This window comes from Zootoca vivipara, chromosome 7 (assembly GCF_965207765.1).
Source record: "Zootoca vivipara chromosome 7, rZooViv2.hap1.1, whole genome shotgun sequence".
Taxonomy (NCBI): domain Eukaryota; kingdom Metazoa; phylum Chordata; class Lepidosauria; order Squamata; family Lacertidae; genus Zootoca; species Zootoca vivipara.
The window spans coordinates 79,745,040-79,770,179 of record NC_142590.1 but is presented as its reverse complement, the minus strand read 5'-3'; the positions used below and the strand labels follow the sequence as shown (position 1 = coordinate 79,770,179).

At 40.9% G+C, this 25,140-nt stretch overlaps 1 protein-coding gene across 2 annotated transcripts in view; it reads left to right on the top strand.

Annotated features, from left to right (window-relative positions):
* Positions 1-3,730: 3,730 nt before the first annotated feature.
* The window catches only part of ZNF217 (zinc finger protein 217), a 30,013-nt gene continuing 8,603 nt past the window's right edge, over positions 3,731-25,140 (top strand). Inside the window, exons 1-3 of one of the 2 annotated variants that reach the window (XM_035122934.3) lie at positions 3,731-3,843; positions 21,196-22,963; positions 24,765-24,890. In XM_035122934.3, the coding sequence (XP_034978825.2) occupies positions 21,562-22,963; positions 24,765-24,890 (1,528 nt within the window). In that variant the 5' untranslated portion in view covers positions 3,731-3,843; positions 21,196-21,561. Of the gene's footprint in view, positions 3,844-3,948; positions 4,117-21,195; positions 22,964-24,764; positions 24,891-25,140 lie in introns of those variants that run through there. The other variant, XM_035122935.3, reaches the window with a different exon arrangement.

The following is a 25,140-nucleotide window of genomic DNA, read 5'->3' as shown; positions in this document are numbered from 1 at the left end:
CCCTTGCTGTCTATGAAAATCCTCCTGTGCCGATTTTTAAAAGCTCCTAATAATGATGAAATTGTTTTTAAATAAATTCTTACACCACTTAAAATGCACTGAATAAATGGGGACACATTTAAAGAAGTACCATACTAGCAGTGCCTTTTTTGATTCAGATGCACCAATTTTAAACGGCACCATGCTGGGTTCTCTGCTGCATTGAGAGACCCCACCCCCACCCCATACAGTGATAGTATTTTGTTTTGCTGCACTTTATGTGGCAGTCCAGAGTTCAAATCTCACCTAAGTCATGGTTGCCATCTGTCTGTCTCGAGACAATGGAAGAGTGCGCCATCAGGGGTAAAGTCAAACCGTTGGCAAATTACAGCGCTGTAGAAGCTGTAGAGACCAACATGGGAGAGACATGTTATATTGCAGTTGGGGCAAATGAAGCCATGCTATTAGACAAACCTCTATCACGCAACCTGAGGACCTCATCTGCCATTTGGAAATAATAATGCTAGCCTGCCTTACCGAGATAATGCGAGGCGTTTCAAATGCTCAAATAGAGTTTTATAACTATTAAATAATATATCAGAGAGCCAGAGGGTTGCAGGTAACGCTGGGGAGATTCACCCCCATGACCTGGATAAGTGACCAATAAGACACTAGTTTTTGGCTTCGCAGATGAATAGGGAACATTTGCACACACACACACACACACACACACACACACACCCCGCAGCATCTGGGGGGCAATGGTTCCCCACAGCAGGCCTAACGTATGTCACAAGGCTGTGAGCCTGTGAGGGTGCGGCCCCATGCACAACTCAATGTGCCAGATTCAGGGCGTGCGTGTGTGACTGCACATAGTGCGGAGTGGGACAACACTGACCAGCAAATAAATATAAAACAAACGTATCTGCCTCCCAAAGCTAAACAGAAAGCACTTTTTCTTAGCCTCATAACTTCCTCACTTCCCTGTTCTTCATTCCATGTCTGAAATCTTTGGCCCGCCCCCCAAAATAAACCCACATATTTTCTCCCCAAATTTATCGTGGGGGGTGAGAAATGGCATTTTTCTTTATTTCAGGGTTCGCTGTAACGCTTTTTCTTTGTCGCCACTCGCCGCATCCCCCACGGCAGGAGCGCCTGACGAAGCGACCTGCAGCGCGTGGAAGCCGACGCCACGGTAAATTTTGCTGAATCTTTTAAGGTGCCCCCCAAGACCCCTTCGTTGTTCTCTGCTCTCACAGACTAAGGAGGAAGGGGGTCTCTCTCTCTCTCTCTCTGGAAACTTTCTTAAAATGCCCCCCTCTCCGCCCTAGATGAAAGAGCCCCATCACCAACAACCCCTTCTTCTCCTTCCCACCCCTCAGGCCCAACTGCCTTCCTTGGCGCGCGCGCGTGCCTTGATCTCCTCAGGCCGCAGCGGCCTCCCCTCTCGTTTCCCTCCTCCGAGCTGTTGGGGCTGAGGCGCCACGAGGGCAAGGGAAGAGCGATGGGGGTGGGAGGGCTGCGGGGAGGCCGAAGCGCCTTGCCCGCTGCGGGGTAGACGACGAGGCCGGGCCTAGCCGAGTGAGCTGCCATGGCGACAAGCCAGCTCCTCAGCTCGGGCGAGTCACTGTGCAGCGAAACCTGCAAGGCCACTGAAATAGCCCCTTTCCGTGTGGGGTTTTGTGAGCGCGACTCTTGGGGGGGGGGACGGTTTGGAAATGGGATTATGGCTCGAGGGTGATTTTTCCTCTCGAAGGTGACTAGCCTCCTCCCCACCCCCCTTCTCCAGAGGATGTGCCCATGGGCAAACTACTAAACGTTAGGCCGCGCTTTTGTAACCACTGCCCCGGGAGTAAATGCCACTGAACTCAATGGGGTTTACATCTGAGTAGACCGGGATAGGACTGCGCATTAAGGATTCCCTCCCCCCACCGCTTCCATCCAGAGGGATTAGATTAGAATAACAGAATTGCTGCCTTCAGAGCTGGCACTTTGCGTTGGGGAATTGTTGCTATCATCATTTATTAAATTTGTATTCCGCCCCTTCATCCAAAGATCCCAGGGCGGGTGGCAACTTCAAAATACAAAAGGGGAACACAAAATGTGTAACGAACCAACACACACACACCCCCCTACCTCCCACAAACACCACTTTAGAATATTTCTTTCAGCCAAAGGCCCTGGTTATACAGAAACGTTTTGCCTGGTGCCTCAATATATGTTATAATCCTACTATTTTGTTGTTGCTCAAATGTGTTTGACGAGGAACGATGCATCTCTGGAAGGAGGTGTTGAGTTATGGGATTAGGGGTTTAGGCTGCAACCTTTGGGCGCATGCACCCACAAATCCCATTGTGTTCTGTGGGTTTTTTTTTTTAACTTCTTAGTAGTTGTGCCAAGGACTGTTCGCTACACAGGGCCTCAGTGGATCTCAGCAAAGCCTTGCGACATGGCAGTGGGTATGGCGCTTAACAGCATCCTAGATAAGTTTTGAAATGGCTTAGTATTTGATTGTTATGGTAATGATGCATTGATTCTCATTTTAGTTGTTCTGTCGTAAGCATATTTACATGGGAAAGTGGCTTACTAATTTTAATAATAATATTCATTGCTTCAAGAAGTATTCATAGTTTTAGATTTTATGATTTATGTGGAAATTGTTTTCCATTTGGTTGTGTACTTTTTGATGTGTTTTATTTATTGCTTATGACTTTTGTTATGTTGGTAACTACAGTGGTACCTCTGGTTGCGAACAGGATCCGTTCCGGAGGCCCGTTCACAACATGAAAAGGCCACATCCTGAAGCGGCGCATCTGCGTATGCACGTGACGCAAATCGGCACTTCTGCGCATGCGCAAAGCCCAATTTAGCACTTCTGTGCATGCGCTCACACCAAACCCAGAAGTAACCCGTTCTGGGACTTCCGGGTTCGGCGTTTCCGTAACCTGAAAAGACATAACCCGCAGCGGACATAACATGAGGTATGACTGCATGTAAATCTTGTCATGTTGTAAGCCGCCTTGAGCATTGTTTTAACTATGGAAAGGTGGCATACAAATAAGATGATGTTGATGTTTACAATTTAAAATAATTGGGGAGGGCATGTAGACATTTTAAAAAGCATTTTATATGGGAGGGGGGGTCATAATCCTGTCCTGAAATTTTGTAGGGAATTAAGGTGAAAACTATGGCAACGGGATGATCATGTGTACTATATGTACTCTTTAATCAGTATTTTAGTGTGCGATTGTGTTTTCATGTTCCTCTTTCATTCCTTTTGGAGCTAAGGCAGTGTATACATGTTCAATGTAAAATAAGCAAATGAAATGTCCTTTCGCAAGCATCCTTGCTAAACCCTGGGACATAAAAGCTGGCACATGAATTCATCTCCACCGTTAAATTGGGGAGGAATCTCCCCCTCCCCAGTAAAAGTGGACAGGTGTGTGCTTGCATACACCTAACTCTCCTCCCACCCATCCCTTTTCAAGACTGGTGGTTTTCAGCAGTGCCCTCATTGCAGCATCTCTCCTCCTCCCATGACTTTTGTTGGGAAATGCCCTCCCTTAACCTTTCTTCCAAATCCTCCTTTTCCCCAAATGGTATCAGGAAGAGAAAAGCCAAAAGGATCAGGTGTGTGTGTGTGTGTGTGTGTGTGTGTGTGTGTGTGTGTGTGTGGCGGTAGCTCACGCAACCAGCCTTAAAAAAAAAAAGCTAACTCCCAATAGCCCTCCTTCCTCCTCCCACAAGAATCCCTCCTCCCTCTCTTCTTTCTCATTCAAACGCAGCAACTCCTGTTGTGTCAGTTTTTATCTTCTTCCTACCACCACCAACAGCCACCACTAGGCAGAGGAAGATCAGCAGCAGGTAAAAGAAACCTTCCTCCCCCCTCAAAAAACACCCCATTTTAAAGGTCTCGTCGTTATGCTATATTTCTTCCTCTTTCTTTCCACCCCTCCCACCCACCAAAAGGGAGGAAGATAAATAGATGAGGAAGGGGAAGATTAGCCTCGCTTCCTCTAAAGTTCTTGCTGTGTGTGATTTCTGCCTCGTCTCTTCTGGCTTGCAGCCTCTCTCTCTCTCCCTCCCTCCTTTCTCTGCCATCCAAGTAGAGGTTTGAAACTTCCATTAGAGACATAGGTATTTGTTTTCAATACTCGATATGTCGATTTTAAGGAGGAGGAGGTGGGGGGAGAGGAAGGATCTTCTTTGTGAGTCAGGGATGTTCCTGGAGGAAAGGTTTGCAATGTGTTTTGCTCATGGTTTGAGGAGGGGGTGCGCGGGTGGAGGGGGGGGGCTTCAGATTTGCTAATGAAAACTTTATTGATCCGTTTTTGTCAGTTTCATTTTGAATGCTGCTTCTGCGGAATCTAATCTGCCCCGGGGCGTTGCAGAGTTATTTCTCCCCCACCTCAAATTGTGTGTGTATATATATATTTTTGTATACACAATTTATTTTTTTTTTAAAAAAAAGGGGGAGTGGAAAAGGAAGAGCTGTGGCTCTTCAACAACAATAGACTTTGCTAGGAGAGGAAGAGAATACAAATTCATTAAAGTGTGTTTGGTGATGTGAATTGACTTCCGTATACTGATACCTTACCTATATATGGGGAGACATTAATTATTGGCTAATCGGCTCACTTTGGGTGTGTTAGGGTTTCTGCAGTTGAAATAAACAAAAACCTATTCGCCAAAAGCAGTCATTCGACACGCAGTCCCGTGTGCCCACCCCTCCCCTCCCCTCCCCCATTATAATGTATGCTGTGTGTGAATCGCCTTGTGAGTATCAGAATCGAAGTGTTGAAAAAGAGTTTCTGAAGTGGTGGCCAGCAAAATTTCTGTCTTTGGTTTCTAGCTTGAAGGGCTTTTGGATGTTCAAATAACTTCGGCATTGTGGTTCAGATGGAGTGTTTGCAAAGGAAAACAAAACGAAAAGGTTCCTTGTGGTTATTTTTTTGTCCTTCCTAAAATGACCTTGAAAGCTAAAATATACACATAGCTTCTGATGGGTGGAAAGGGTGGGGGGGTGAGGGGCGAGTAGAAGAAAGAATCTAGCATATAGCGAAAAGCAGAAATAGGCACTTAATCATGTAGATGAAGTGAAATCTTTTGCAGAAGAATGTGAAAAGGGAAGTTTCTGCATGTGAAGGGAACAGAAGGAAATAGCACACTTACAAATATGTCGTGGGGGGGGGGGAGAAGAGTCATATCATTCTTCTCAATCTATTAGGCCTTGAAAAGCTTGCCTGATATGATCAGGAAGGCAGAGAAATAAAACGCCTAACTACATACTGAATAGCAGGCATTGACTTGCTGACCACTTCTGTTGGCAGCTAGGGGCCGGTTTTTGTGTCTGCAAAGGTATCTGAGCACAGTGCTCTTATAACAATGGCTTGCAAATATTTTCTCTCGCCATGTTTTGTTACACTTCAGGGGGTCTTCTGTAGATTTGGGACTTGAGATGCATTTTTTTTAAAAAAAAATGTTATGACCATGATTAGTTGTTTTCTGGATCATTATGAAAGGATTGGCTCACATAAGTAGGTTAAACTGCTTTCTTTGGAGGTGGGGGAGGGAAAGTAGGTGGAGTTTGATCCTCTCTTGTCTCTTCCCCCCCCTAGTTTTATGTGAATTGATGAGTCAGTATTTAAGATGTGCAATAGGCATGCCAGCTTGTGATGGGACATCAGTTACTTCTTTTTATTAAGAACTCCCACTTGAGAGAATACTAAAATATATATGTTGCATAGATAATAAATCTTGGGGTGAGGGGAAGAGAGAGGAGAATTCCCTTGGTTTTTTTGAAGTGATGCTACTGTTGAGGCTTTATTCAGATACATAACAAACAGCTGTAGCTGAGAAAATATTTCAGTGGATTATTGATTGATCTGACATACCAAGTTATATTCCCTTCTGCAAAGTTTAAGTCGTTGATTTCAGTTTCACTGTGGTTGTGTGTGCATGCATTGGATTTTTGTTTTTTTGGTGTTTGGAGAGAGAGAAGAGTGTTAGCCTCTTTGGAAAAACTTAGCATGTACATATAGCTATTTGATAATAGTGGCTTTTTTAAAATATAAAATAAAAATGTATAAGGTTGATTCAATTATGTCTTCATACGCTTTGGAGCTGGTTGAATGACTTGACATGAGATTAGGTGCAACAAAAGAGAAGGCAGGGGAACAGCAGCTGCCTTCCAGTTCTGAGGCACTATTGCTCTTAGCAGGAAGGCATTTTATCTTTTAGTGCTGTGTTGTCAGGTTTAAATGTTAAATATTTATATTCCTGTGAAAGGTTGTTAGACTACACTTGTTTGTAAAAAAAAAAGAAAAGCACACACAAATCATGCATTTACTAGAGCCTTTAAAAAAAGAAGGATGGCTTATATTTCTGCCTTTACCGCAGCCTGTTTAAGATCTGATGTTAAAATACCAAATCATCCCAACTTTTAGCTCAACTTATTTTTTGGCTCTGAAAAGAGCCACCACTAGTTTGTACTTGCTTGGCTGCTGTGTGGTAAGAACTTTTTAAGGTGTGGCTTTAATGGCAGCTGACGATTCTTGCTGAGAAACAAGTCTTATTTTTGGTACGTGTCTCTATGGAAATTCTATGTGAGGCAAAAATTGCAACATTGAATGTCCCCTTTAAAGGGAAAAAAAAGAGAGATTTTATATTGCCCACTGAATAGCTCTTCCTTAAAGCAAATAAAGACCAGTACTGAAAACCTCCTCCCAAGTTACATATACTGTACAGCATACATATTTTAAAGTATGGGTGTCTTTTCTATATAGGTTCTACATAAATAACTTTCTTATGACCTATAGATGTTGGAGTTTTCTGGTTGGGGTTGTTCCAAACCACAGCATGTCTTATAATGGTAACCCATTTTAGAGTAGATGGGAAGCCATTTCCTGGATTTGTTTTAATTAAGCAGTGTTATTTATAAATTTGTGGTTCTTAAAAAGTGCCATAGCAAAGGGAGGCTATATTTATAGGGGGTTTAAGAGGATTGCTACTGACTCCTTCAACAGAAATTGCATTAGATTCCAGATGGAGAGCTATTGGATAGCTTGGAATATCTCCTTTGTTTTGGTGGAGACTGGCAAGGGGAGGGGGTGGCGATATGACTGGGAAAAAGGTACTCTGCACTATTTCACATTTGTTTGTTTCATTTAGGGCTTCTTTGAAAAACTCTCTGCCTCTCAAATACTTAGCTGCATTACTTAAGAGTGTTGCTATACTTTGCATAAATGAAATTGCATGGTTGAAGATTTTATTTGCCTCCTATATGTGCAAGATCAAAGTGAAAAGCATGTCCCTGATCCTAATCATGTTGCTTGAAAGTAAGTCCTACTGCTATTAGTGTGGTATAATTCCAAGCAGTATGTTCAGCATCAAGGTGCAAATTATTGCATGTTTGCTTGGAAAAATAGTTGAAAATGAAATTACAGATCTCATTTGACTTTCAGTATGGTAGCAGCTGTGCAAAACTGAGACTTTGTAATTAGGCTTTTATAGGCCAGGGAAGTACTGTAGTGATACATATGGCCTAGTTTTAAAAATATCTAAAAGAGAAAATTCTCACAACTTCTATGCCAGGTATGGTGAACTGTTATTCATACCACACACAAACACACACACAAACACTCTATTGGCGAATGAAGGACTTCTCTCTGCTCTTTACCTATAGTTAAAATGACTAAGCTTTCCTATCTTTAGGCAAATTTGAAAGAGGAGCTTGACCTTTGAGTTTACTTGCTTCCACAGAGATTCAGATGATTAAATAAATAAGGCTATTGGACTGTCATTTACTTATTTATCTCATGTCATCCTTTCCAATTCAACCTACTATTTAAATGTAGAAAATCAGCAAAATTTCTGCCACAGCAGGACTGCCATTACTAAGCTTACAAGCCCTCCTTTATTCTCATTCTCTTGATTAGAACATCAGGAGTCCAATACAATTGCCCCCCTTCACATAATTACATTTGCTACGCCTTTGGCATAAAAGATATTCATTCATTATGAACACTTTTTGAGCATTTTTAATGACGCTCAAATCTGTGTAAGGCTCCAGCAAATAAAAATTAGCAGATGAATAATACAGAAAAGTATAAAAAGGTTGGATCCTATCAATGGAGATTTGTAACCACTTACAGTATTTGAATTGGAGAAAATATGTTTGTATAATGCCTTGTGTAATCAAGTTTTTGGACCTTAGAAATTGGGTGAGTAATCTGTGCAGCTTGTGTGTGTAAATGTGAATTAACAATTGTAAATAGAAGTTTACTAGCCCAAAGCTAGTGAGCTGGTAGCATTTATATTCTTGTTCCCAATCTAGGGCCACATGTGGTTGTTCTTTTAAAGTACGTTTTGTAGTTTATCAGCAGTTAGCTGAATTCTTGGTTTAACCTTTTTAAAATTGGTTCATAATAAAGTTAAATAACGTTCTGCTCTAAGCAAGGAATCTTATGTCTGTCCAAGAATTGGAAGAATTCCACAAGTAGGAATTTTCTCCCTTTTTTTAAACCTCCTGAACTGTTCACATCAACTATATCAGCAGCTTTAATTACGGTAGCATCCTTGAATGACATAGCAAAAGAGGTTAGTAAATAGCATTTTGTGTTGCCTGTTTGTGTATGTTAGAAAACTGAGGGGGGGTTAGCACATAAATTGGCTCATGAGGGCATTCCACTTTTGGGGGAACAATTTCTGGCACTTTGGATAATATTACAAATCCCTTTTTGCCAGATGAGTCTCTTAGTCAGTTAGGTTGATCAAAAGGACCTCATATTGTCAACTTTAAATATTGAAAATAACAGTCCAGGTTTAGAAAGCATAGATCTTGCATCTGGTATGTATTTAGGTTGCAATGCTATGCACACTTACATGGGAACAACACTTAAATAGCTGTGAATTCCATTTAATACAGTGAAGTATGCGGGTGGCGCTGTGGGTTAAACTACAGAGCCTAGGGCTTGCTGATCAGAAGGTCGGCAGTTCGAATCCCTGCGAAGGGGTGAGCTCCTGTTGCTTGGTCCCAGCTGCTGCCAACCTAGCAGTTTGAAAGCACGTCAAAGTGCAAGTAGATAAATAGGTACCGCTACAGCAGGAAGGTAAACGGCGTTTCCGTGTGCTGCTCTGGTTCGCCATGCTGGCCACATGACATGGAAGCTGTATGCCAGCTCCCTCGGCCAATAACACGAGATGAGCGCTGCAACCCCAGAGTCGGTCGCGACTGGACCTAATGGTCAGGGGTCCCTTTACCTTTTACACATGCATAGGATTGCGCTGTTAGAGTCTTCTAGTTTTGCTTCAGACATATTGGCTTGGTGTCCAGTAAATCCTGAGGGATAGAAACTTCTAAACATTAAATGTAGGATTGACTTCCTAAAAAGAAGCAGAGATCTCCAGAGTTGGTAAAGGTAAAGGGACCCCTGACAATTAAGTCCAGTCGTGAACAACTCTGGGGTTGCAGCACTGATCTCGCTTTACAGGCCGAGGGTGCCAGTGATTGTCCGCTTCTGCAGACAGTTTTCCCGCTTCTGGCAAAGCCAGAGCAGCACACAGAAATGCTGTTTACGTTCCCGCCGGAGCGGTATTTATCTACTTGCACTTTGATGTGCTTTCGAACTGCTAGGTTGGCAGGAGCTGGGACCGAACAACCGGAGCTCATCCCGTCGTGGGGGTTCGAACCGCTGACCTTTCGATTGGCAAGCCCAAGCGGCACAGTGGTTTAACCCACAGCACCACTAAATCTAGGGCAGGGACAATGACTTGTGTTTCCTCCCCAATACTACATATCAGAAGACATCATCTAGTTCTCTGATACAGTTTTATTATGTAAACATCTACAGTACTCTGAAAGCAAATTAGCATGTGATTTTTCCTTACTGGTGAAAACATTTTGTTTGTAGGTGTCACATTTAAACTGTAGAAAAAATACTTGGAATAAAACCAAACTTGTTGCAACATACTTTCACATGATCCTCAAATGCATTTGAATGGAGTAAATAAATTTACCCACTGGGAAATCTTTGGCCTATACTTTCAAGGATTTTTGGGCTCCTGAGCTGCACAGATGCCGTGAAGTGATCATATTATTGGTTGTTTAACTAAATATAATTTTTGTTCTTATTAAGGCTGAGTGATTGTAACTATATAACTTGAAATCATGCTGCTTGATAAGTTGGTTATAGCATATGCTGGGTAAATCAGGGTTGGTGACTATTTTAACAAATGTTGGTTGTTTGGTCAAAAAACACAGATACCAACCATTGCCTTCTTACCTAGCTCCATTATGTCTCATGTATTGTTGGATTGGTCATAGTAGTCTTTACAAAGAAGAAACCAGCTGTATTGCTAAATATTAGTTGTACTGCAAGTACTGCAATGATGCTTAGGGTAGTGAATTATAAACACCTGGGAGTTACTTCTTTTTTCTTTTCTTTTTTTAGTAAAACCTCGGTGATAGGTTTAGTTTTTATTTGAAGAGTTGCAGCTAATCAGAATAGCAATAATCTTTCAGAGCTGTGGTTAATCATAGAAATTGTTCTATATTAACAATTTCTATAGAAGTGGTTAATTTGGGTTATATGTTGGCCATGAACAAGTAAGACTCTGTGCTTGCTAGGGTGAGATAGAAGAAACTTGAGAGTACTGTATATATATTCAGAAGGAAGAGTTCGGTGTGTCTTGATTTTATAGCTACACTATTTCTGTGCTTGCTGCATTCTGCAGTCAGCACAAAATGGTAGAAATTCCTAGGTGTCATATAATGTGTGAATGTTTGCCACTTCAAGTGGTACACTCAAAGACACACTCTTATCAGCTAGAGGCCTGCATTATGAATGTTCTGCTGGAGTGTATCTCTTCAGACTGCAGGTGGGGGAATCAAATGGTTGAATCTTTTATCCATGTATAAAAAGTTGCTAGCTTTTGTAGCTGTAGGGAGCCACTTCTTATTCATTCTCTTACACTAAAGTTGCAGGCGAAGAGTTCAAACTACAGGTGAAGTATTCAAACATTTGATTTTCCCACCTGCAGTGTGATGTAGTATAATTTAGCAGCAGATTATTATTATTATTATTTTTGGGGGGGGGGGGCTTCTGATCACTTGGCTCTGAATGAAAACTCATCTATTGGCTACAGTCTTATCAGGCCCGCTGAAGCATTGACTCTGAGAAAGTTCACACATTCAGATGAATAAAATGGAATGAAACTCTGGGAATTAACCAGTTCTTCCTGCAGGTGTTGCATCATGTGTTTATATGCTGCCCATATTAAACAAAACTAAACACATTCCAGTATATGGAAAGCAGCAAGAAGTTGGTGTTTCATTCCTTTTCATTTCATTCTGAAGAACATTTGAATGTACAATACCGTCCGGAGTTTAAAAATGGTACAGTCCGAGTAACTTTCTGCCATGCAATTTATAATTCTCACAGCTTTTCTACCTTAAGTGATGTAAGCCTGGTAGAAATATCAAAATCTGGTATTTTATACATGGTAGGCTTAAATAGTAATGGCAGCAGTAGTAGGATTTCAGAAAGAAATTAGATACTATTTGCTAGTTTGGGGTTTCTTTAAAATCCTTTTCACTCTTGAGAGCCTTAAATACTGGGCTGAATCATATAAAAGTTGATACCCTGCAATAAATTGATACAAATAATTTTTAGTACTTAATCCAACACTTCTGAGACATAGGATAGCTGCACATTATCGCCATGGAGGTATTTGATTATAGAATTATTCTTGGTAGGCTAAAGCTTGATCTTAATATTATTAAAATAAAATTGCTTTATAAAGTGAGGTGTTGGAGTTAGATTAAGCAGTATTTTGAGAAAATAGATTTATTCAGAGTCAGAGAACTTTTTTGAGGACATAAGGTAGAAATGTTTTAAGTGCTGCCTGCTCCTATATAAAAATGAGAACCCCAACGTAAGGAAACTGTAAAGAGCATTGGGTATTTACCAGGGTGCATGCCAGTAAGGGGTAGCACCTCTTCAAATGGGAGCCAGCCTGCATTCCACCCTGTCTCTGCCAACCCTGTAGCATTTACATATAAAGGATTACCAAATACTAAACATTCCCCATCACTTCAATGGATATTGTTTTTCTTAGACTAAGGTACTTTTAAAAAGCACCGCTTTCAAAGCTGGAATATTTTAATGGTAGGTCTTAATGTTTTCACACATAATGTATCTTTTCCAAATGCAGAACTCTTTAGCCTAGGCTCCAATTCTCTCAAATATGCTAATCCATACACCCAACAAAAGGCAGATACAAAAAGACAGAAGGAGTGTTTCAGCTGTTTTGTTTCTGCCCTGGGTCAGGCTGACAGAACTAATTGGTCCCTACTCTGCATGTGCTAGAACTTCCAGTACTAATTAGAATGTGTTTAGTGTCTTGTTCAAAGCTGGACACAGGTAAACTCTCCATCCCAAAGATACTCCAGTGTAATAGTGCTCTTCTGTCTGAAACTTCAGATGAGAGCATAGAAAGGGATTAATAAAGGATAATGGATAATGGGGCTTAGATTTTTTTTTTTAGAGATGTCTGGCAATTCTTAGGCACATTACATGCCATGAATATTTTTCCGTTGTTAACTGGAAGCTACTGCATGTTTGATGGTTTTAGTGACATGTGTTGGTCATTCTTTGGATTGCAACCTCTTTCAATTGGGCTAGTCCTAGTGGGATTTTGGTTCCCTCCCTCTCAAATAATAGGCCCTTGAGATATATCTCAGATTATTTTCTGTAATTCTGCATCAGCATTAAAAGTTGTTTGCTAAGCAGCCCAGAGGGTGCCCTTCTAGAAAGATTAATCCCAAAACCCCTTGGGCATGTGAAGCAAACTGAGTGACTTCTTTGAATCCTGACCACTACACTAAAAAGCATGAATGTGCCAGACTGAGACAGCTCGGATACTGTGTAGATTGAATTGGCTCAAGTGGTGGTAATACTTGTAGAAATAATTCATTTAAAGTGTTTGCATTTAGCCAAATAGTGTGTGTAGTAGAGGGAACAGCAGCGGTGCTCCTTTCTGTGGCTCCTGGGAGGGTTGACTGCCGGGGGAGAGATTCTCAAAATCCTACAGACCTTAAGACACTTTCCCATGGACCATATGATTGTGCCCTCAATATGTTACAGCAAAAAAAGGCCCTTTCCAGTTCTGATACCCTTATGGAACCCTTATGGAACTTGTGTATGGAGATGTACATTGGCAACCTATTAATTAACATGTAAAATTTTCTTGTGGCAAAACCTGAAAATGTCCTTAAGTACCAGCATTCACTGTTTTATGGACATGCTTTGTAAAGAAAAGGAATGTAGCTTTTTCTAATGAAGACAGTGAACAATTGATACAAAATATCTGATTCTCAATTGGCTGTAGCTCCTCATGGCTGTAAAATTTGTGCCTGTAGTGATACATGACTTTTCCAGCTTACTTGTAAGATCAGTACAGTCCTGTACATTTTAAAATAATTTTGATGCTAAAACTATGCAGCTGTTGGAAACATTTACATGGGATAGTTACAGGTAGGTTGGTCTGCCGTCAAAACAAAACAAAAATAAAATAGAAAAATTCCTTCCAGTAGCAACTTAGAGACCAACTAAGTTTGTCATTGGTATGAGCTTTCGTGTGCATGCATCTGAAGAAGTGTGCATGCACACGAAAGCTCATACCAATGACAAACTTAGTTGGTCTCTAAGGGGCTACTGAAAGGAATTTTTCTATTTTATTTACATGCGAGTTAGGGTCAAATGCCCAAACTTCTAGATTATTTTATTTTGATCTCTTCTGCAGCTGAAACAATATGTAGGGAGTTCTTTTTCTCACAAAATAGTTATGCTTTGTGTCCTACTGATTTTAATCTTTTGAATCAAGTATACTTTGTTTCCTATACATACACAGGAGTTAAACAGTTCCAACATTGGGCAGCATATATTCCATAAATAAATCATAGGCTGTTAATACACAAAATCCAATTTAAATGTTTCTCCCTTTTATTTGTGTGTATTTAAAGATACCTTCTCTGAATCATGGATCATACCTACAATCTAGGTATGTTATTATACAAAATACTAGGTTGATAAAATGGAAGGAAAACTTTCAGTTGGTTTATAAACTTCTACTTCAAGTGGTTTTTCAAATGTTCTCTGATACCATTACCCAGAAATAGATCTTTAAAAATTATATGATGATATGAAGATTCTTTGTTTCTTTTCTATAAGAAGAAACTCAATTCTGATTACTAATCAGGTATTTAAAAATTGTAGCATCTCAAATTTAAACAGGAATTTGAATAGATGATCGTGTGCTCATCCAATGCAGAGTGCAAAATAGATTATCAGTTTGCATTTGTTCCATTTTTGTGTGGAACACCAAGAATTTTGAATGAGCTGTGTGAAGTTGTTGTACTGTTCCTTGCAATTTGGCTACCTTTTTACAAATGCCTCTTAATTGGTCTTGGAGTTTGTTTAATAAGGACAGAGCCTTAATACACAACAGAGTTGAGTGTTCGACTAATGTGATGAGTTTTCCCAACTGACATTCTTTATCTACACAGTTGAACTTCTAATTAAACATCTGAATCCATATACTGTAGATACTTGCTCTGTTCACACATGGCATCTCAGTGAGTCAGCACCTGTGCAGAAGCCACCCAGAACTTGGAGTGTTGGCTGCTGCCTACTCACTCCAAAGTAGCCTCATCTTTTCTTGCTGAGAAGCACAAGGGAGTTGACTTCCAGCTATTTTGCTTTCTGAAGCCAGCTGCTTTGCTTGCTGTTCATACAGGAGCCAACAGGGAAGGAAAATGGTCAGGAGGCAACTTCCGTGTTCCTTTTTTATGAAAAAGTGAAGTCCTACAAGAATGCCATTGTTCTTCCTCCACTGTTGCAGGTAGTATGCAACTGAACACCTGTTGCTACCGGTAGGAATCACAAGTGGAGAGAATTCAGATTCCGCTTGCAGGTTTCCCATTGCCATCTGGTTGGCCTTTGTAAGAACAGGATGTTGCACTAAATGGCCTTGGTCTGGAAGGCTGTCGTGTGAAGAGAGTATAGAGAGGTAAAGCATATTTCCTCATTAAACTGAAGCAACAGTAAAATGTAAAACTGCTGTTGTTTCATTAAAGCTTATTATTCTTGCAAGATGCATTGTGGTGTCAAGGTCCCTTAACACTTAACAGGGAAACTGGAAGTGCTGCAATGCCAGGTCAAAATTAAGCTACACTAGAAATGCAGTCTGCTCTGTAGAACTCTCTCAAACAGGAGTGGTCTGCAATAGTTGGTTATGTTTTATGAAGATGCCACAGTCTGGATTCACTTCTGTTTTCACAAAATACCCTATATTTAAAGCCTTCTAGCAATTGGACTATTATGTTAATAAAAGGCATAAATGTAACTTCTCATCAGAATAAGAAAATGTATCTTCATATACTGTATGTATAATTTTTAACAACCAGTGAGGGAGAAAATAGATTTGAATACTGTCAAATAGAATTGAAAATTCATAAGGTATTTTTGTTCTTTCTGTCCTTCCCCCTGCCCTACAAATGGTAGACATGAGATTACGCAGAGGACTTTCAGGCTCATGTTATTCAACAAAAAGAAGCACACAGAGGTCTGTTCAGCTATCGGAGAAATATGAGCAATGTAGTTTTGCATCTAGCTTAAGATTTAAGGGCCTTCTGACATGAATGGTTTCTAAGGTAATTCCTGTAAACACAATTATATTGTTCACAAAGAAAAGTCAGTTGACTGGTGTACAGAGAGAAAATATAGCACACATCTGCCAATGTTTGTTGCACTTAAGAAACAAAAAACAGCCATTATCCTTGTTGGATGAAGTAATTAAGAAAATATTGATATTTTTCATTACTAGGATTTGCTGGTAGCTTTTTAAATACATGATGAATTTAATGTGCAATTATCACAGGACAGACATGAATTCAATATACGAAAGTGTTTGTTAGCTGTGAAGTCAAGGGAAATCTTTACAAAACAAGAATTAGCTGTTGGACAGGATTGCTGTAGATACATGTCTGAAAACCACTAGGAATGATTGGTTCCCTGTGAGGAAAAAGGAGCAGTTCAAACTGTTTTTTAAAAGCTTCATGTCAGACATACTACATTTTATGTATGCGCACAAATGTGTATTACACAGGAGTTTAATTGACAGGAATAGGCATGATCCTGTGCCTTGTGTGCACACAGGAATACTGTATGATGAAAATGGGGCAGTGAAACTTTTTTCAAAACTATATCCATTCTAGCTAGTTGAATAGCACCTTTAAAAAAAACACACATTTATGGGCATCATACAGTGAGTTGGGCATGGAAACTTTTCAGTTTGGGTTATGATCCCAAGGCATTCCCATGACTGACCCTGTAATGTAGAAAAAGCTCACATAGGTAGGTTAAGTGGGTCCAGAAATCCAGATGTCATGTATGCATGGGCAACTCATCATACCCCCAGGATTTACAGCACAAGGATTCCTTTCCATCTGCTCACCCACCCTTTCTTGTGTATTTCCTAGAACGCATTAGTTTCTATTGTTCTCCAAATCATGGTGTAAAGTGAAAGACCCTTCCCCTCCCCTATACGTGCCAAAGGCCTTTGTGTGGGGGTTGGAGGCTCCTGCAGTACAGTACTGGAATTAAGTTATGGAGAGGAAGAAGCAGTGCTGATTTCTCTTGCTGCTTCTGCCACTTCCCATCATGAAGTGACGTGAACTTCTACCTTCAGAGAACTTGCGGATCTTGACTCCACACCCTTGATGCTTAGCATAGTTGCTGAAGGTTCAGTGGGCCTTGATTCCCAGTGATAGGCAAACTCTTTCCTAACTTGAAAGTAGACACATAGTAGGCATACTGTAGTTTTAAATACGGTACGCTAACTCAAATTCCCTGGTTTTTAAAAAGGAACAACTTAACCTATCTGCATGGTGATGGTGGTTTGGCACTGTTCCCTTTAGAGAAAGAAACTTCTGTAGCTTTTCCATGGGCGAATGATCAACAATATGAGGGAAGAAGATGATCCAAATTTATCCTAATTGTGGTTTTGTGGACAAACATTATTTTTTAAAAAAGGTACAGTCTTGTTCCTTATTTTGTATACCGTCTACACTGTAGACTGTTCTGTTTCCAAATATAGATTGACACCTCCCATTGGTTTCTATCATTCTCCAAAGCCTGTTTACTATGCTTAAAGTGAACACTGGATCCTGAAGCCACAATAAATTTTCATGTTGATTTATTTTCTATGGTCAATTTTCAGTACAGTCCGTGGTATGCTTGGGTGTCATTTCCGCATAAAAAGCTCAGTTCCTGCTCCTAAAAGCTTCCTGTCTGGAAAGTGTGGGAGAGGATCTGGGGTCACTGTCTGATCATTTCATTCATCATATCTTCTCTCTTTATGAATTGTCATCTGCTCGGTGTTAAAATGAAGCGGTTTGCGCCAGAAGCGGCTTAGTCATGTTGGCGACATGACCCGGAAACGGGTGTAGCGAGGCGCCGCACCACCCGGGGTGGCAAATTGCCATGCACCCGGGGGGCGCAGCGTCTCTACGTAACGACGCATGCGTGTTACATAACGGTGCATCCATCGTTATGTGGCAGGGTATCGCCGCCCCCATGCCTCCAAAGCTGCGTGCCTCCAGCTACAAATTCCAGGTAAAAAGCCCGCTCAGCGCGGTGGGTGCGCCTTCTACCTGGAGTTTTGTAGCTGGAGCCGCGTGGCTTTGGAGGCGTGGGGTGGCGGCGATACCCCGCCACGTAACGACGCATGCGCAGCATCCCACTGCACATGCGTGTTATGTAGCGGGGTATCACCGCCCCCCAGTGACTCCAATCCGTGCGGCGGGGGGGTGTCACTTGCCACTCCCAAGCCGAGCCTCCAGCCTCCCGGTAAAAATTCCGGATGTGGACTTTTTACCGGGAGGCTGGAGGCTTGGCTTGGGAGTCGCGGGGGTGGGGGTGCCAAGTGGCACCCCCGCAGAGTGGAACCCAGGGCGGACTGCCCCCATCACCCCCCATTGTAACGCCCCTGCCTGGAAAGCTGTCTATGGACAGACACCAGCTCCCTCAGCCTGAAAGCGAGATGAGTGCCACAACCCCATTGTCACGTTTGACTGGACTTAACCATCTAGGGGTCCTCTACTTTTACCTTTACTAACTTTTTGAAGTGGCAGTTTGGTTTTAAAGGGCTTTGGCTTGTCATGCTGACTTCTTTGTTTGCAAGAATGGAGCTTCTGAACCCTAGAGTTACATCCAGTACCCCATGTGGAAAATCTGATCAAGGATTTATGAGTTGTGGGTTCAGAAGACACTGAAACGAGTTGTGAAACTCCAGGTGCCTTGGGTGTTGCTTCTGTAGTAACTAGAACATTTGGATTTCAAACCACAAGGAATTTGTGGTGTGCCTGCATGTTTGGCAAGGTCATTTTAGATTTGGAAATTGTTACAGTGTCTACCAATTTTTAATACAGTACTGACAAATAAATTCTAGCTGCACAAGGATGGGGAACCTGTGTTCTTCAAGGGGTTACAGGACTAAAACTTCATTCACCAATCCATGCCAATCCAGGGAGTCCAACCACATCTGGAAGGCCACAGTTTCCCCATCCACAATACTTGGTAGACATAATGCTATTGACAACTGACATCTCTTGGTTTAATCTGTGGTGGTGTGCTTAGAAATGTTCGACTAGGACTTGGGAGTCATGGGTTCAGATCTCTGGTCAAGTCATGAAGCTCACCCTTGACTTGGGTCAAACTCTCATATCCTAAGAGGGTGGTTGTGAGGATGAAGCAAGGGTGAAAGAACCAAGTACCTTGAGCTCCTTGGAGGAAATGTGTGATATAAATGTAGCATTTCTTATTAATATGTTTTGGATTGTGAGTGAAGACATAAACCTGGAGGGAATGCATTGTGTAGTGTGGTTGCACATTGTGGTGTCTATGCCAGTCCTGTGTCAGCATTTCACTTTATTTAACAAAGTTTGTATACTGCTTAACTGCAAATAACATCTTTAAGTGGTTTACAAAGAATATGAAACACAGAACTGGAAGGGACCATGGGGGTCATCTAGTCCAACCCCTGTCTTATTAGGGGGTGCAGGTGCTTTTTAAAGTAACACAAAACTCTCCTCTCCCCATCTTGGAGAGGAATAGAAAGCTGAACTGTGTATAAATACTAGTAAATAGGGATAAAAGGGGTCCCTGTTAAATGGCATATGCTGGTGTATTGTGGTGACTGTGACTTGGGGACAAGTTGGTAGTCTTCTGTTCAGTCATTATGAACTCATTAGGTGGACTCCAGGAAGACATTCTTTCCAACCTCTGCCCCTCCACTCTCTCCATTTATTTGCTTTTATAGTTGTAACCTTTGTGTGGCATACACCCCCCCTTTTTATACAAAAGTACAGTTTATAAATATTTAAATACATTATTTAATGGTGATAATAATACTGACCCATCTTATAGGGCTATTTAGACAATAATTAAGCCGAAGTACTTTGAAATGCCATTTTATTTCTGCCAAAATGCAGCCCTGTACAACTTGTTGAGCTTTCTTTTCTTTTTTAAATCAGAGATAAGTGTGCCTTGAAAGCTGGATTACCAGGTGTGCTGGACCAATGAAATTAGAATAATTTTTTTATTCTACTTGCTTCTCACTTGAGATTTAAACATGTTATTACTTAGAATGGATCACCAAAACACAGCTGCTCAGAAGAGTTTTATTTTAGGGCTAACGTAGTCTTAGTCTCTTATCTGGTAGGTCTGCTGCTGATGGTGCTGTTAAGTAATCCAAAGGGTAGGAACTCCATTTGCTGAGTTGGCTGCCTGATGAAGTAGCAGCAGACAGTGTAGCTTCAAAATGGCTGCCAGATGGGCACTATCCACAGCAGATGTTGGCTATAGTCATGAATAAGAGCTTTACTCACACTTTAAATTAATCTTAAAAGTTGAACCATTCTTGCAAGGTGAGGGCTCGTATAAAACAACCTAAATTGTTTGGATGTAATACAGTGGAATGGAATTCTGCTTCACCTGACTTTTTCAGCCAGAATGAAAATGTAGACCTGGGATTTTGGAGGTGAAAGAACTTTAGTAACAATCCTTACTAGATTTCTTTCACTGAAGCAGCTTCTTCCATATGAATATAAAAGCATGATGTGAGTGTTAAACAGTAACTCCCTAGGGCAGGTTCCTCGCAGAAATTAGTAACTTCCTTTGACGGTTGCATCATTTTAAAGATAACTATGTATTGAAATCTGAATTCAATAGCTGTGTTATACTTACTTAATTGTGGAATACACAAAATTGTTTTTTAGACTTGCCTGGGCAAACTGTTAGCTGTAGTTGCAGTTGTTTTTAAATGAGTATTCATAGACATCTAGGAAGAATAAGGTTGTTTGGACTAAATGTGTGTGTTTTGCAATAATTTTAAAAGGAAGAAGTCATTTTTTATAAGACAGCCTTAAACATTAGGCATAAAAAGTTACTAGCATGCCAAAAAAAAGACAAAAGAAATACCTACCCACTTTGAACTCCGCAAGAGGAGCTTGGTAGGATAGATAGATGGTCAACCTCTCTTATGAATAAAAATCAGGCTAGTAAAAAGCCATGAAATGCAACAGACTGGCTGAGGAGGCATTAAGTGTTTCCTGCTCCTCTGCCTTCCTGCTTGATTTCTGTGCTAGTCCCAGACGAAAGGGCTTTGCCTCCTTTATTGCCAGCTCATAAATGCAGTAGACTGGACAAGGAGAAATGCTTCACTCTGTCCCTTTTCCATAAGCCCTGCTGCATTTCTATGCTGGGTGGGGAGAAATGACCTTCACTTTCTCCAGCATAGACGCCTAGTAATCATAGCTGCCAAGTTATCCCTTTTTTACAGGGATTTTCCCTTATGCTGAATAGGCTTCCTCGCGAGAAAAGTGAAAACTTGGCAGCTATGCTAGTAATACACATATTTTCCTCTAAGCTGTAATTTATTTTATGGAATTCCATACATTTTCCTCCCTGACATTCCTGGTTATCTATGGTGACTTAAGGGAGTAGTTTATTACTTAATCTGAATATTGGTAGCAATATAAAACATGAATAAATCATATAAAATATACTAGTTTAACCTCTTGTTTTTAAACAAAAGTATTTTATTATATCCATGTTTCCTTAGTTAATGTTTGTGTGTTAAATCTTCTCTCCATAGGTGGTGAATTTCTTGGTGCTGCTAAACAATTTCCATATTTCTTTGGGCTTAAGAAGATCTGAATTTTTTTACATGTGGAGATACATGCAGGCTAGTTTCTTTGAAGTTTAAATGAACTGAAAAGGCTTCACGGAGAGCATAAACAATCCAATACCTTCATTAGAGAACTGATGGGACACTTTTATAAATAGTTTGTATTGCGTGAGGATCTCTGCCCCTACCGATGAGCAAAAACATTCAACAAACATCTCTTGATGGTCCTCTGGGCTTGGACATTTGCAAGTAAACAGGTGGGAAGCCATTGAAGTGGCCTTAATCTCCAACGCAAAAAACGCCTATAATCCATGCTAACATCTTCAAAGGAATATGCCTACTCAACCTCTTTTAGCATATATGGATGGACCAGATGGCATAGCAAGTACTGTTGGTTCACGTATGGAGAACAATGATGCCACTATGCCTATAAAAGGGGCCAACACAATCTCGTACAAGAACTTGCAAGACAAGTTCTTAATGCAAGGGGAAGGATGCATGCCTTTGGATTGCATGTTTTGTGATCAGACTTTCAAGCATCCAGAAGATCTTGGTAAGCATGTCTTAATGCAGCACAGGCCAACACTCTGTGAACCAGCAGTTCTGCGTGTAGAAGCGGAATACCTTAGCCATCTTGATAAAGGACAAGTGAAAACAGATTTGCCACCCTCAGATGCCAATGAAAAGGATAGCCAAGATTTCAGTTGCGTGGTTTGTGGACAAACATTTGAGGAGGCATATGATGTTGAGGCCCACATGAGAAAGCACAAGGACTCTTTCACTTACTGGTGCAGTGTTTGTGGGAGGAGATTTAAGGAGCCATGGTTCCTCAAAAATCACATGAGAACACATACTGGTAAGCCTGGTTCTAGAAGCAAGACACCTCAAGGATCAGAGAGTCCTATAACCATAAATGAGGTTGTACAAGACCAAGTAACTGAGAGTATTACATCACCTTACAAAATCTGCATGGTTTGTGGCTTCCTATTTCAGAATAAGGAAAGTTTAATTGAGCACAGTAAAGTACATACCAAAGATTCAGTAGCCAGTGATGATGGCTCACAAGCTGACCCAGGTGACAAAGGAAATGGATCGCCCAGGGAAGAGTTTTTGCAGTTTTTAAACTTAAAACCATGCATGCCTCCTAGCAATAAAAAGCAAGAAAAGCCTGTGAAATGGATAGCAGAGTTAGATCCATTCAGTACATATCAGGCATGGCAACTGGCTACCAAAGGAAAAATTGCTACTGGCCATGGGCAAGTGAAAGAGCCAGGGCATGAAGGAAGTACAGACAATGATGACTCCTCTTCTGATAAAGAAGAGCTTGGGGAAATTTGGAATGCAAACAAAGCGAGCCAGATTGAAAGCACAGGGAAGATCAAGGCAAGCAAAAGTGGAAGTTTCACAGCGATTGGTAATATACCACAAGACAAATTCAAATATCCTGGCCGTGAAGTGCCTTCTATGGAGATGGATTCAAAATTGTCCCAGAACAAAGACAAGCCCACACATTGTTCAGAGTGTGGCAAAGCCTTTCGAACTTACCACCAGCTTGTCCTTCACTCAAGAGTACATAAGAGAGACCGAAAGAATGACTTAGAAGCCAGCTCTGTTGAAGGAAAACAGCCAAGAGCATGCCTTACAGATGTCGGGACTGTGGATGAGAATGGAGTAGGAGAACGAGGGGAAGGAGGCTCTGAAGATGGATCAGAGGATGGATTAATAGAGACCTTAGGTAAGAGCTACTAAGAAGTTTGATTCCTTTTTAGCTCACTTGTTTTGTTCACATATACATTATCTAAACCACATTGATTTTTTAAAAAGTTACTGACAAGAGATTTTTGCTAGTAATGCTATTTGTACAGCATGTTCCATGTACACTTGCCCTTTCTAGCAATGTGCAGACCTGTAGTTCAGGATAGTAGAATGGAGCACTAGCCATTCTGTTGATGGCTGAATGACCTGTAGAAACTTCGTTGTTTCTCAATTCTTTGCCAACTGGTACTGAGCTCCAAGCACTATAGGGACAAGTTTGTATGTGCGCGCATTCACACACACACACATATATATTCATAATCATTTAGGTTGTTGTGTCATTAGTGCATAGTTGCTACTTCATTAATTTTTAAAATATGAAAATTTTGAGAAGATAAAAATGACTCTTATTTTATGAAATGACTAGGTGCATTTCCTGTCCATGTTTTCTGTGTGCACCACCATTCTGCAGCCGTAACTGAAATTGCACCTCTAAGCAATGGCATTAGAAAGAACCTGAAACGCCCTTTGTTGATTATAATACTGTGCTTGCTGCCCTCTAGTGTTATGTCTTGGGAGTTGCATGTAGAAGCTGGAGGGGGGGGAGGGAGAGAGAGAGAGAGAAAATTGTTTATATGACTATCAAATGAAGAACTGGAACCTGCTGTGATGAACAGATAACAAAAGATTTCCCTCCTTTAAATGTATTACAGAAAACCATGCACTTGTCAGGGTGAACTTTTTTTACTCAAAAACAATTCATTTTTTAAAAAAGTGAAATTCTTCTGTTCCAATACTATGAAAGACTTATACAAGCAAATAACTAAGAAGGTGTCCCACACTAGCATTACAATATTTAAACAAAATTTTGTTTACTGTTGAACTAAAATACTTCCCATAGGGTTGGTTTTAATACTGTACATCCAGTAATAATAAATAAATAATAATATTTGTACCCCACAGATTCAGTAGATTTGTTTCAACTTGTGCAGTGCACTTGGGTTTGTTCCTCTTGGAAGTCTAACTTTAAATTTTGTTTTTCCAGTACATCTATTGAACTAGCAACACAAGTATAATAAACTCATTATGCCCACATACATCATGCCACTTAACATTATTTCTAGTTCAGGGTGGAGCCGGGATACAGCAACCATGCATATTGCTATTGCATGCTCAATAACCCAGCCGAAGTGTGTGTGTGTGTGTGTGTGTGTGTGTGTGTGTGTGTGTGTGTAATAGCCAACAAAACCCCCAAACAAACGTATTTAATCTCCATTCTGGTGGCTACTGCTGTTTTCCCCCTTTAAAAGGGCCCCAACAAGTGTTCCAGTCACAAAAACAAGTCACAAAAATGAAGTCACAAGTCAGAGTCCCATAAAAGGAAGAACAAGCCACAGTCACAAAAACGAAAAAGCCACACAAACAAAAACGCAAAAAGTAGCAAAAACAAAAGCACCAAATATCACCTCAGAACACTGCAATCAGAAACAGAAGGCTTCAGTTACAATGGGGGCGGGGACGCAAATAAGCAGCACAACAGTAAAAATGGAAGGCCTGAAGCTTTAATCACGTGGGTTTTTTTTTTGCAAATTAGCAGCACAACGGTACAAATGGTTTGGCTTCCAAAGCAAAGTTCACAAACCAGAACACTGACTTCCGGGTTTGCAGTGTTTGATTTCTAAGTTGTTCGGGAACTAAGCTGTTCGAAAACTGAGGTACCACTGTATTCACTTTTATAACATGGTTTGTGTGTGTTTTTTCTTTTCTTCCTCTGTCCAAAGATAAGAACGAAGATGGCATAGAAAGGGCAAAAGTTAAAAACCTTGGCGCCTCTAGAGAATGCAGCTATTGTGGGAAGTATTTCCGCTCAAACTATTACCTCAATATTCATCTCAGAACTCACACAGGTAAAATGAATTGAACTCTCTTCATGATGGTTGGTCCCTGAACTGAAGGAAATTTCATGATTAGGATAATTTCAGCTTTGGTGTTTGATACACTTCCCAGAATCAACTTGCTGCATGTTGAGGAAATACAGTAGCCCCTAGTTGTGACCTCTAGACAAATGAGGTGGTTAACTCCAAATTTGTGACCTCTAGACAGATGAGGTGGTTAACTCCTATTGACTCCAAATTTCCAGAATTGTGAGCCAACTGG